The sequence below is a fragment of the Zalophus californianus genome, chromosome 7 (assembly GCF_009762305.2).
Source record: "Zalophus californianus isolate mZalCal1 chromosome 7, mZalCal1.pri.v2, whole genome shotgun sequence".
In the NCBI taxonomy this organism is placed as follows: domain Eukaryota; kingdom Metazoa; phylum Chordata; class Mammalia; order Carnivora; family Otariidae; genus Zalophus; species Zalophus californianus.
In genome coordinates this window covers 19,528,727-19,542,325 of record NC_045601.1, presented here as the reverse complement: position 1 = coordinate 19,542,325, position 13,599 = coordinate 19,528,727, and the positions used below count along the sequence as shown (strand labels likewise).

The 13,599-nt window shown below is 37.1% G+C and overlaps 1 protein-coding gene across 5 annotated transcripts in view; it reads left to right on the top strand.

Moving 5' to 3' along the window:
* Positions 1 to 13,599, top strand: part of ADGB (androglobin) — a 159,176-nt gene that overhangs the window by 123,488 nt on the left and 22,089 nt on the right. For all 5 annotated transcript variants that reach the window (XM_027603366.2, XM_027603363.2, XM_027603364.2 and 2 more), the window contains 2 exons: positions 886 to 1,085; positions 3,362 to 3,473. In XM_027603366.2, coding sequence (XP_027459167.2) covers positions 886 to 1,085; positions 3,362 to 3,473 — 312 coding nt within the window. The remainder of the gene's footprint in view (positions 1 to 885; positions 1,086 to 3,361; positions 3,474 to 13,599) is intronic.

Genomic DNA, 13,599 nt, shown 5'->3' with positions numbered 1-13,599 from the left:
TTATTAAAGACCCAAGTGGACCACTATGCATATTTCTGGGCTCAGTACTTGCCCCTGGCACCCTGCCTCACAAATTTTAGTTGTCTCAGGAGCCTCAAACTACAGTCTTGCTACCTGAACCTGACAACACTGTTGTTCACTGTTTGGACTGTCCTTCCCTGTGTCACAATCGAGAAGGTGCTCACAGGCAGAAATCTGCAGAAGTGGACAGATCTTGTATGTTTCCTTTCTTTCAAGAATTACAGCTCTGGGCTGTGCATTGTTTAATGCCTGAAAACAGTGGCTTCATACATTTTATCTAATTTTTTTTCATGGCTTTGAGTAAATCCAATGCCATTATTTTTTCATGGCTAGAACTGGAATTTCTCTGTGTCATTCACTTGTGTTCTCTCAATATATGTTTGATCAATTAATAACATGGGGCATATTTCTATTTTTATTCCTCCAAATGGTAGTTTTATTATCTTTTAATTACAGAAGAATGAATAGGGAAGTTAAAAATAAAATGAAAGTCTTACATAAATGTAATAACATACACACATATAGTGTATAAACCCTGAAGAAGTCACAGTATATGGTATTAGTTTAGTGTCATTCAAGTGACACAAAATGAATGAAAAATTGTTGAATTGTACATTCTTTTAGCAATCAGTGGTTTCTCAGAATACACATTGCTTTATGCAAGTCACAGGCTATTATATAAGTTTCTTTAAGACCAGAATATCTCCCAGAAGCCAGTAATATTGCTTTTTATCTCATTAAAACAAAACAAATTGACTTGTTCCTTTGAGTGTCTTATAAAAGGATATACCTAAAGAACACAGTCAGTCATAATTATGCATTTCACACAGTTTAACGTAAGTATAATAAATTTCTCCTTTTCAGCTAGCAAACAAATTCTTTTAATGCAAGCTTCATCCAAGAAGGAGCAAGAATTGTACATCAAGAAGAAATCTGCGCAGGGAAGTCAGAAATCCTATAAGGGCAGACCTGCAAGTGCGATCGTAGACACTGGGCAGCCCATTATGGAGGAGGAAACTGCCAGTATGCCCACCATAGAAGAAAATGCTAGCACTCCACAGCAGGTATATTTATGTTTAAGAGAATCCTTCAATGAATGGTATTACTCCTAAAAATCTAACAAAAATGATGATGATTCTTTTCCTAAGCATTGACATGTTATATGATACACTCTGTCTGCAATACCACCAGTGTATAACAGAATCAAGGGATTGAGCATTATTTAATAGTTTCTCTGTGCCAAGATGTTAAAATATATGGCAAGTTTAATGTGTATACTAACCCTATAATGTAGATGTAAATATCTTATGTTACATGAGTTATGAGGCTGTATAATTATGAAAAAGGTCACATATTAATAAAAACCAATTTGTACATACCTTAAGTTAAATATGTATATGTATATGTAAAATAAGGGACAATGTAATTTCAGAAAAAAAAATGATGTATTCATCAGAAACAAAACAAACAAATAAATAAAAAGAAATAAAAATAAAAGACCAGAAATAAATCCTAATATGACTAATGACAATAAACACAAATGAATTATTAATCAATTAAAAGAATAAAAAACTAAAGTTAGATTAAAAAGTAAGATTCAACTATAAGTAGCTTAAAAGTGACACCTTTAAACAAAATGGCACCAAAATCTTAAAGTTGGACTGAGAACTGTGAGAAATGTCTCCGTGCATAGAATTCATGAAGGATATTGTGTAAAAATAAAAGGAAGAATACAACAAGTAAATATGAGCATAACCGAACTGTCCAGACTCAATGAGTAAAAAGCAAAAGTTGTTTAGAACTACAGAGAAAAATAATTAGTTAATAGTTGAACACTTTAATACACAACTCTCAGAAACCAATAGATCAAGATGAAAAAATACATATGATTACTAGGATTTGAAAAATTTAAATGTAAGCTTAATTTTTTAGATATTTATATAGAACACTTCACCTAATATGTTGAGAATATCCTTTTTCATAGCACACATGCAAAGCCTCAATAAAAACCAAACTATATTTTATAGGTGTTATCTGAACGTAGTACAATTATATAGAAATTAGTAAATGACAGCCTAAAATCCCATAAATGTGGAAGCAAAAGAAAATATGCCAAATAGTTCTTTAGTTACAAAGAATATAAAAAAAAGAAATCATGAATACAAAGAATTTGGTAACAACTAAAAAATTCGAATCAAAATTTGTAACCACATCTAAAATAGCATTCAGTGGAATGTTGACTTTCAAATTAATTCATCAGGAAGTATAAATGATTAAAAACAAATGAGCTAAGCTATTGAAACAAAAAGTTAGAAAAAGAGCAAAATAACTCAAAGAAAAAAGAAGAAAGTTTTTAATAAAAGTGAAGGTAGAAATTAATAAAACAGGGAACAAAATTTAGCAAGGTTCATGAACCTTAAACTTTTTTTAAAAGATTTTTATTTATTTATTGAGAGAGAGAAAGAGAGCATAAGAGGGGGGAGGGTCAGAGGGAGAAGCAGACCCCCTGCTGAGCAGGGAGCCCGATGCAGGACTCGATCCCGGGACTCCAGGATCATGACCTGAGCCGAAGGCAGTCGCTTAACCAACTGAGCCACCCAGGTGCCCCAACCCTAAACTTTTTTTAAGATCAATACGTGGGCATGCTTCTTGTAAGACCAGCTAAGAAAGAAAAAAAAAAAAAAACTGTAAATAAATCAAATACAGAACAACAAAAAAATAGGGTGGAGGTATAAATGCAAACAACAGGTTTTTTTTTTTAATTAAACTATTAAACACACCGCTATGCTAGTGAATTTAAAACTTAAGGGAAAAAAGACATAACAAATGCCGGGGGTGGGAGAGGACTGACAAAGCTGCTTCAATAGAAGATAGGAAATATGAAATAATAATAATAATAAAGAATAATAACACTTAAATGGTAATCAAAATTTTACCTTTCCAAAAGTCGTAGGCCCAGCTGGCTTCACAGAATAGCTCTAACAGACCTTCAAGGGATAAGTTGTTCTAGAAAACAGAAAGACAACACAAACTTCCCAATCATTTTTAATGTAATCCTGATTCCAAAACTGATGAGTAACAAAAATAAAATTAATGTTTCATTTTTAAACATGGATGCAAAAATTAATAAACAATAGACTATCTAATTGCCTGTGTTGGTGGGGATGTGAGGATAAATTTTATAGACTGTGATATCATGACATTTTGGAGAACATCTGATAGTACTTGACCAAATTATGATTGTGTGATACAGAAAGTTATGCATTTATTATGTGCTTATTGGGCAAATACTACATTTATTCTTATTGTTTGTGATTAAACCCTGCATTTTATTTCACAGGTCAACAAGTACATTATACAGTGTTTGGTATTGTATAACAGTTGGCCTCTCACTGAAAGTCAGCAGACATTTGTTCAAGCACTAAAAGAATTGGAGAAAAATGATAGTAAAGGTATGTCCTCCTAAATGTTAGTCATGCACCTTATATTTTATATAAATATTTAATAGCAAATTAATCATGTCAGTATTAAAACATTATTGCTTACAATTTGCATTGCATATCCAGTGGCATTTTCTGTTTTGTTAATTGATTATGTTTCAGAATCTTTACTTGCTTGGTTTGTAAGAACCAAAAATATATGATTGTTTAGGCCTAGTTTAAACATGTTTTGTCCGCTTAGTAAAAATTAACTTGATGATTATCTAAGAAATGTGCAGAAAACTTTTCTATTATAAAATTATATTTGTCTAAGTTGTTGAGATAGTATAACCTTGAAGGTTAGTTCTTAAAATATTTAAGAGAAGGAGAATCTCCAAGTGAAAGAGGCTTCAGGTTTATTTTTTCAAATATAAGCTACTCTCAAAATTTCTGAGCAGGGAGTTTGATGCATTAGAAAAAATATTCGCAAAGTGGACCCATGCAGCTCAAACCCATATTGTTCAGGTCGCCTGGGTGGCTCAGTTGTTTAAGGGTCTGCCTTCCGCTCTGGTCATCCGGCTCCTTGCTCAGCAGGGAGCCTGCTTCTCCCTCCGCTTGTGCTCCCCCTGCTTGTGCGCACTCTCTTTCTCTGACAAATAAATAAATAAAATCTAAAAAAACCCCAACAAACAAATCCATATTGTTCAAGGGTCAACAGTATTTCCTACGAGAACACAATACCATTAAGGGCAGGGAGTTCCATGAATTCTTGCCTGTTCAATCTTGCATTATCCATAGTGCAGACACTGCACACAGTAATCACTCCATGATATTTGTCGAATAAGTGAAAGGAAGGAGACATCTAAGCTACTCTTATTGTTATTATTGCCCTTATTCACTAATTGTCAAAAACCCTGATCACACATTTTCTTGTTTATACTAACTGCATGAACCTGTTCATTTAAAGGCTTGATGGAGGTTTGTTCATCACCAACGTTAAGAGAAAGCTATTATTATTGAACTAAACCTTTGTAAGAAGGGACAGATTCTGGGGCAGGACAAAATCCAAAGAAAATTTATAAAACTGATGACACCGAGAGTCCCCATTTCCTTTCCAGTGTATTGTGTGAGTCCATAGAACACGCGCTCTATGGGAATCTTGAACTTGTCTGCCTCCCCACGGCCCCTCTTGTTCTGGGAAAGGGACACTGCCTCAGCCTCATCATTGCATCTCTAGAACCAGATAGAAGCTGTTCATAAATGTTTATTGAACAAATGCATGAGCATGCTATGCCAGGAACAGCAGATGTGTTTAAGTTCTAATGCATCCTGGCCTGGGGTCTTGAAAAGGTTCTGGGCTGTTTTGGGGTCAGCAAGAAAGTGTTGTGATCTTTTATCCTATGATATGAAAAAAATGGCATATGGAAGCTGAAAACCCCTTTAAATTAGTCATTGTCTCCACTTTCTCTATAGTCCAAATCAAAATCTCATAGTTTATACTGTGCTAAAAAAAAATCTAGATATTTTTCTGGTATAAATCAGTGGAAATCTGCTTGAAATAATGGATGGTGCAAATTACCGGGTGATTTTGCGTCCCCCTCCTGTAAAGAAGTAGAGAGTATGTGCTTGATACGAAGTGGATTAAATATTTTATGCTAAAGATCTATGTGCAAATAAAATATGCATAATTATAAAAATAAATCAAAATAATAGAGAAGCGGCACTGTTTTGTGTGGGCACGTGTGTATGATGTGTGTTCAGCGAAGATATTATTTCTTTTTCAAGGAAAATGTATAGTACTACTAGATTTTACAATACTGTTCCACGTATCAGGGATTTTAATAGATCAGAGAGTGAGAATCAAATCCTAGGGTTTTTGTTTTGTTTTGTTTAGTTTTTGCCTGTGTAGGTTCTTTTGTGAGTTGTCTGTAGCTCTTTATACTTCTGATTTCTATATTAGAATATTCTGTTATGCCTGTCTCGACAAGCTCAAAATAGTCATGCTATTGTTGATTATAGCAATGATCAATGTAAACTCAGATCCACATGACAGGGAATAAATAATCCCAGTTTCAATCATGAAAAGGAAACAACAGAAACAACCTTTCTAAATTCAGGTGGGGATTTTGTTCATGGGGGAGCACCTGTTTCTGAATAATGTTCCAGCAGGATAGAAGAAGACACGCTGATAAAGGAGATATTTGTGAAAACATTTAAACTGTTCCAGAAACGTAGCACCACATTGAACAATGCTGTTAGAATAGTGAATGAGGTGATTTCTTTCCAGCTCTCTGAGGTGAACTTCTAAAGTCTAAAAAGGTGCAAAATGCCTTCAAATACCATCAAGTCTAGTCAAATGCAGGTTTTTAAAATTTCTGTGTGTATTTTCTTCAATAATTAGAAATTTGTTCCCAGTATACGTAAGTTGTGTGAATTATGTAAACTTACATAAACTGGGGATAATGACACTTTGAAGTGGAGACGAGCTGGTTGGGGGTGGTGGGTATTGAATAGTTTGTATGATAAAGTCCTGAAGAATACCAAGCAGGGGAAGTGAATCGTTGCTTTGGAAGTGAAAGTGGCAAGAAGATTGTGTCTCAGAAGATACACAGGAGTCTGTTCTAGACACACCTGACCTGCAGGGCCACCCACCAGGTGTAAGGTGTGGCTGGAGAGAGTCTAGTTCCTGTCAGAGGAATGTGTGGAACAGAGTGACCAGGAAAGCCCTATGCACATGTCTCACTATTCAAGGCCATTCTGCTTCTTGACCTAGGTCAGGAATGGTGGGGAAGAAAGATTCTGAAATGCTTTCTTGTGCTTAGCTCACAGAAATTCTTTACTGTTAATTTTTTATTAAGTTCAATTAGCCAACATATAGTACATGATTAGTTTTTGATGTAGGGTTCAATGATTCATTAGTTGCGTATAACACCCAGTGCTCATCACATCACGTGGCCTCCTTAATTGTTAATATGAGCACTTCATCTACTGTCACACTTCGGTTACCCTAGATTGTCACTACTCTTCAAAAATATATGAGTGGGTCAGAGAGCAAAAGGGGTACACGCAGAAAAAAAATGAAGAGTATGTATCAATATGTTGAAGCGGTTATGTCTTGTTTATATTTTTTAGTATCTAAAGACAAAATTTAATTTAAAATTAAAAATGTGTAAATCAGAAGTTTTAAATGAACACTTACTATTTTAGTCAAAACAAAATAAAACAAACTGAAAAGAATGTAATTGTATTTTGTAAGCAAAAAGGAAACACTGGAGAGATATAGAAGTTTGGTTATTATGATTATAATTTTTTTTTAGTGCCATTATGGGCCTCTTATTGTACTGTGTACTTTTCATATATTATCCTCAATTCTCATGAAAAAATCTGAGAGGTAGTTATCACCATCCTGATTTTACACATGAGAAAAATGAAGTTTAGATGCTGTAAATAATTTGCCTACATTTACATAGCTGGAAGAAGCAGAGTAAAGATTTTCATCTATGTCTGACTTATTTCAATGCCCAGAACTTTCCACTGTACCATTTTGTCCTGTAGGGACTTTCTAACTAGTAGCATTGACATAGTACTAATGGTCATAGTGTTTGCAGCTGCCAACATTTATGTTGGAGGCTTTGTGAAGGCTTTATGTATCTTGACCCAGGGAATCTTCACAGTAACTATTAACATTTACATATGAGAACACGGAGGCACACACTATTTAAGGAACTTGACCATGGTCACACAGCTAGTTACTGGCACAGCTAGGATTTTGAGTGGGAGTTAATTATCCAGCAAGGGTTTTTGGATGGAAATAATAATAATATATGGTAGTACCAATTTCAGATCTTTATTGTGTCCTCAATAAATGTCTTTATTTAGGGAACTGTCTATATTTCTTTACTGAACACACAAGTTTGCATAAAGGGTCTTACCATGTTTTCCTGAAGGTCTTTTAAGTTTCTCAACTTTAACACAGATGGAGTTCCAGCAAACAAACCAATATGACAAACTATCATATTTAATATATTAATGGATAAATGTTAAAATTCCAGGGGAAACTAAAAAATTAATATCTGAAATAAACACAGTAGTAGAATTCATGAAATAGTATAATGTGAAGTATAGAGTTGGGTACTGGTACAAAATTAATAGTATAAATTTTTTTTAAGTTAACATTTATTAAACTTATGGTGGTGATCATTTTGCAATATGTACAAATATTGAATTATTAAGTTGTCTACTTGAAACTAATGCAGTGCTTTATGTCAGTTATACCTCAATAAAAAAATTTAAAAAAGTGGGGTACCTGGATGGCTCAGCAGTTAAGCATCTGCCTTCAGCTCAGGTCATGATCCCGGGGTCCTGGGATCGAGCCCCGCATCGGGCTCCGTGCTCAGCAGAAGAGCCTGCTTCTCCCTCTCCCTCTGCTGCTACCCCTGCTTGTGCTCGCTCTGTGTCTCTCTCTGTCAAATAAATAAATAAAATCTTAAAAAAAATAAAATAATAAAATAAAATAAAAAAGGAAAAGAAAAGGAAGTTACTATTAAGTGGAGAAATATAGCATAGCAACGGGGGGCGGAGCAAGATGGCGGAGGAGTAGGAGACCTGGGTTTCGTCTGGTCTCAGGAATTCAGCTGAATAGGGATCAAACCATTCTGAACACCTACGAACTCAACAGGAGATCGAAGAGGAGAGTAGCAACAACTCTCTGAACAGAAAAGCGACCACTAACTGGAAGGTAGGACATGCGGAGAAGTGAATCCGAGGTGATATTCGGGAGGATAGATGGCGGGGGAGGGGGGCCTCCGTCGGCCGCTTCTGGCAAGTGCTAGAGCCGCGGAGCACAAAATCGGACCTTTTAGAAGTCGGCTCTGCTGAGGGACGTCGCTCCAGGGGCTAAGCGGGGGGTGGAACCCTCGCGGGACAGTGTGGTCTCAGGACCCTCGGGGTCACAGAAAGACCGGGGGTGCCTGAGTGCGGCAGAGCTCCCAGGTATCGGAGCGGGGAAGCCGGCTGCAGAGACGGAGCCAAGGCGCGGGCTCTCAGCTCGGGGTGGCCATAAACCAAGATCCGCGGCCCAGTCGGGCCACTGCTCCTCCAGCAGGGACCCAACAAGCGGCAGAGCCGGGGAGACTCCCCTTCCTCCCCCGGGAGGAGCAGTGCGGGAGCGCACCGCAGGGATCTGCTGGGTTTGGAGATTTGACACGGGGTCGGGTGCCAGAGATAGAAACACTCGGTCACAGGCCGGGTGAGCACGGAGTGCGGCCGGAGACCGGGGACACGGGAATGACTGCTTTTCTCTGGGGACGCACTGAGGAGCAGGGCCCCGAGTTCTCAGCTCCTCCGGGGCAGAGATTGGGAAGCCACCATTTTCACTCTCGTCCTCCAAAGCTGTACCGAGAGCTTGCAGGGAACAAAAGCTCCTGAGAGCAAACCCGAGCAGCTTGCTTAGCCCGGACCGACAAGGGTGGGGCAATTCCGCCTCCGGCAAAGACATTTGGGAACCACGGCAAGAGGCTGATCTTCCTGCAGAAGATCAGCACGAACAGCCAGCAAGCCAAGACCAAGTTTACTGATCAAGGAGAACGGGAGAACTCCAGTGCTAGGGGAATACTGCACATAGAATTCATGGCTTTTTTACAATGATTCATTAGTTTTTCAAAGTTAATTTTTTTAACTTTTTTTCTTTTTTTGAATTTTTCTTTTTCCCTTTTTCAACCAACATCTTATCAAGACCTTTTTTAAAAAAAATTTTTTTATTTTTCATTTTTAGAGTCATATTTTATCCCTTCATAGTAGTTACCCTTATTTTTCACATATATATATATAAGTTGTTCTCTCTTTAAAATTTTGAGATACAGTTTCTTCTAACAGATCAAAATATACCCTAAGTCACTAGTGTATGGCTTTGTTCTAGTCTCCTGCCTGATCACATTCTCTCCCTTTTTTTTCTTTTCTTCTTTTTTTAATCTTCTTCTTTCTTTTTTCAAACAACTTCTTATCTTATCAATTCCTTTTATAAAATCTTTTATACTTTTCATCTTTACAGTCACCTTCCATCCCTTCATTGTATCAACCCTTATTTTGTATATATATAAGTCTTTCTTCCTTTAAAATTTTAGGAGGCACTTTCTTCTAACAGACCAAAATATGCCCAAAATCTAGTGTGTGGCACTGATCTATACACTAGTCTGCTCATATTTGATCATTTTCTGTTTTTTTCGTTTTGTTCTGTTTTTGTTTGTTTTTATCTTTTTCTTTTTCTTTTTTCTTTTTCTCTTTTTTCTTTCTTTCCCTTTCTTTTCCCCTAGTTTCAGGTCTTTTCTGATTTGTATAGAGTATATTTGCTGGGGACGTTGTTAAGCTGTTAGCATTTTGTTCTCTCATTCATCTATTCTCCCCTGGACAAAATGACAAGACGAAAAAAATCACCTCAAAAAAAGAACAAGAGGTAGTACCGTCAGCCAGGGACTTACTCAATACGGACATTAATACGATGTCAGACCTAGAGTTCAGAATCATGACTTTATTTTTTTTTTTAAACTTTTTATTTATTTATTCATGAGAGACAGAGAGAGAGAGAGAGAGAGAGGCAGAGGGAGAAGCAGGCTCCCAAGGAGCAGGGAGCCCGATGCGGGACTCGATCCCAGGACCCTGGGATCATGACCTGAGCCGAAGGCAGATGCTTAACCATCTGAGCCACCCAGGCGCCCCAGAATCATGACTTTAAAGATACTAGCTGGGCTTGAAAAAAGCATGGAAGTTATTAGAGATACCCTTTCTGGAGAAATAAAAGAACTAAAATCTAACCAGGTCGAAATCAAAAAGGCTATTGATGAGGTGCAATCAAAAATGGGGGCACTAACTGCTAGGATAAATGAGGCAGAAGAGAGAATCAGTGATATAGAAGACCAAATGATGGAAAATAAAGAGGCTGAGAAAAAGAGAGATAAACAACTACAGGATCACGAGGGCAGAATTCGAGAGATAAGCGATACGATAAGATGAAACAACATTAGAATAATTAGGATCCCAGAAGAAGAAGAAAGAGAGAGGGGGCAGAAGGCATATTGGAGCAAATTATAGCAGAGAACTTCCCTAATGTGAGGAAGGAAACAGGCATCAAAATCCAGGAGGCACAGAGAATGCCTCTCAAAATCAATAAAAATAGGTCAACACCCTGACATCTAATAGTAAAACTTACGAATCTCAGAGACAAAGAGAAAATCCTGAAAGCAGCTCGAGAGAAGAGATATGTAACCTACAATGGTAGAAACATTAGATTGGCAACCGACCTAGCCACAGAGACCTGGCAGGCCAGAAAGGACTGGCATGATATCTTCAGAGCACTAAATGAGAAAAATATGCAGCCAAGAATACTATATCCAGCTAGGCTGTCATTGGAAATAGAAGGAGAGATCAAAAGCTTCCAGGACAAACAAAAACTAAAGGAATTTGCAAACATGAAACCAGCCCTACAAGAAATATTGAAAGGGGTCCTCTAAGCAAAGAGAGAGCCTAAAAGCAGCATAGACCAGAAAGGAACACAGACAATATACAGTAACAATTACTTTACAGGCAATACATGGCACTAAATTCATATCTTTCAATAGTTACCCTGAATGTAAATGGGCTAAATGTGCCAATCAAAAGACACAGGCTATCAGATTGGATTAAAAAACAAGACCCATCAATATGCTGTCTGCAAGAGACTCATTTTAGACCCAAAGACACCCCCACATTGAAAGTGAGGGGGTGGAAAACCATTTACCATGCTAATGGACACCAAAAGAAAGCTGGGGTGGCAATCCTTATATCAGACAAATTAGATTTTAAAACAAAGACTGTAATAAGAGATGAGGAAGGACACTATATCCTACTTAAAGGGTCTATCCAACGAGAAGATCTAACAATTGTAAATCTCTATGCCCCTAACATGGGAGCAGCCAATAATATAAGGCAATTAATAACAAAAGCGAAGAAACACATTGACAACAATACAATAATAGTGGGGGACTTTAACACCCCCCTGACTGAAATGGACAGATCATCTAAGCAAAAGATCAACAGGGAAATAAAGACTTTAAATGACACACTGGACCAAATGGACTTCAGACACATATTCAGAACATTCCATCCCAAAGCAATGGAATACACATTCTTCTCTAGTGCCCATGGAACATTCTTCAGAATTGATCACATCCTAGGTCACAAATCAGGTCTCAACCAGTACCAAAAGATTGGGATTATTCCCTGCATATTTTCAGACCACAATGCTTTGAAACTAGAACTCAATCACAAGAGGAAAGTCGGAAAGAACTCAAATACATGGAGGCCAAAGAGCATCCTACTAAAGAATGAATGGGTCAACCAGGAAACTAGAGAAGAATTAAAAAAATTCATGGAAACCAATGAAAATGAAAACACAACTGTTCAAAATCTTTGGGATACAGCAAAGGCAGTCCTAAGAGGAAAGTATATAGCAATACAAGCCTTTCTGAAGAAACAAGAAAGGTCTCAAATACACAACCTAACCCTACACCTAAAGGAGCTAGAGAAAAAACAGCAAATAAAGCCTAAACCCAGCAGGAGAAGAGAAATAATAAAGATCAGAGCAGAAATCAATGAAATAGAAACCAAAAGAACAGTAGAACAGATCAACGAAAGAAACTAGGAGCTGGTTCTTTGAAAGATTTAACAAGATTGATAAACCCCTGGCCAGACTTATCAAAAAGAAAAGACAAATGACCCAAATCAACAAAATCATGAATGAAAGAGGAGAGATCACAACCAACACGAAAGAAATACAAACAATTATAAGAACATATTATGAACAACTCTATGCCAGCAAATTAGATAACCTGGAAGAAATGGGTGCATTCCTAGAGATGTATCAACTACCAAAACTGAACCAGGAAGAAATAGAAAACCTGAACAGACCTATAACCACTAAGGAAATTGAAGCAGTCATCAAAAATCTCCCAACAAACAAAAGCCCAGGGCCAGATGGCTTCCCAGGGGAATTCTATCAGACATTTAAAGAAGAATTAATACCTATTCTCCTGAAACTGTTCCAAAAAATAGAAATGGAAGGAAAACTTCCAAACTCATTTTATGAGGCCAGCATTACCTTGATCCCAAAACCAGACGAAGACCCCATCAAAAAGGAGAATTACAGACCAATATCCTTGATGAACATGGATGCAAAAATTCTCAGACAATATACAATATACAAAACACTAGCCAGTAGGATCCAACAGTACATTAAAAGGATTATTCACCACGACCAAGTGGGATTTATTCCTGGGCTGCAAGTTTGGTTCAATATCCGCAAATCAATCAACGTGATACAATACATTAACAAAAGAAAGAACAAGAACCGTATGATCCTCTCAATAGATGCAGAAAAAGCATTTGACAAAGTACAGCATTCTTTCTTGATCAAAATTCTTCAGAGTATAGGGATAGAGGGTACATACCTCAATATCATAAAAGCCATCTATGAAAAACCTACAGCGAATATCATTCTCAATGGGGAAAAGCTGAGAGCTTTTCCCCTAAGGTCAGGAATGCGGCAGGGATGTCCACTATCACCACTGCTATTCAACATAGTATTAGAAGTCCTAGCCACAGCAATCAGACAACAAAAAGAAATCAAAGGCATTCAAATCAGCAAAGAGGAAGTCAAACCCTCACTCTTTGCAGATGATATAATACTGTATGTGGAAAACCCAAAAGACTCCACCCCAAAACTGCTAGAACTCATACAGGAATTCAGTAAAGTAGCAGGATATAAAGTCAATGCACAGAAATCTGTGGCATTCCTATACACCAACAACAAGACAGAAGAGAGACAAATTAAGGAGTCAATCCCATTTACAATTGCACCCAAAACCATAAGATACCTAGGAATAAATCTAACCAAAGAGGCAAAGGATCTGTACTCAGAAAACTATAAAATACTCATGAAAGAAATTGATGAAGACACAAAGAAATGGAAAAATGTTCCATGCTCATGGATTGGAAGAACAAACATTGTGAAGATGTCAATGCTACCTAGAGCAATCTACACATTCAATGCAATTCCCATCAAAATACCATCCACTTTTTTCAAAGAAATGGAGCAAATAATCCTAAAATTTGTATGGAACCAGAAAAG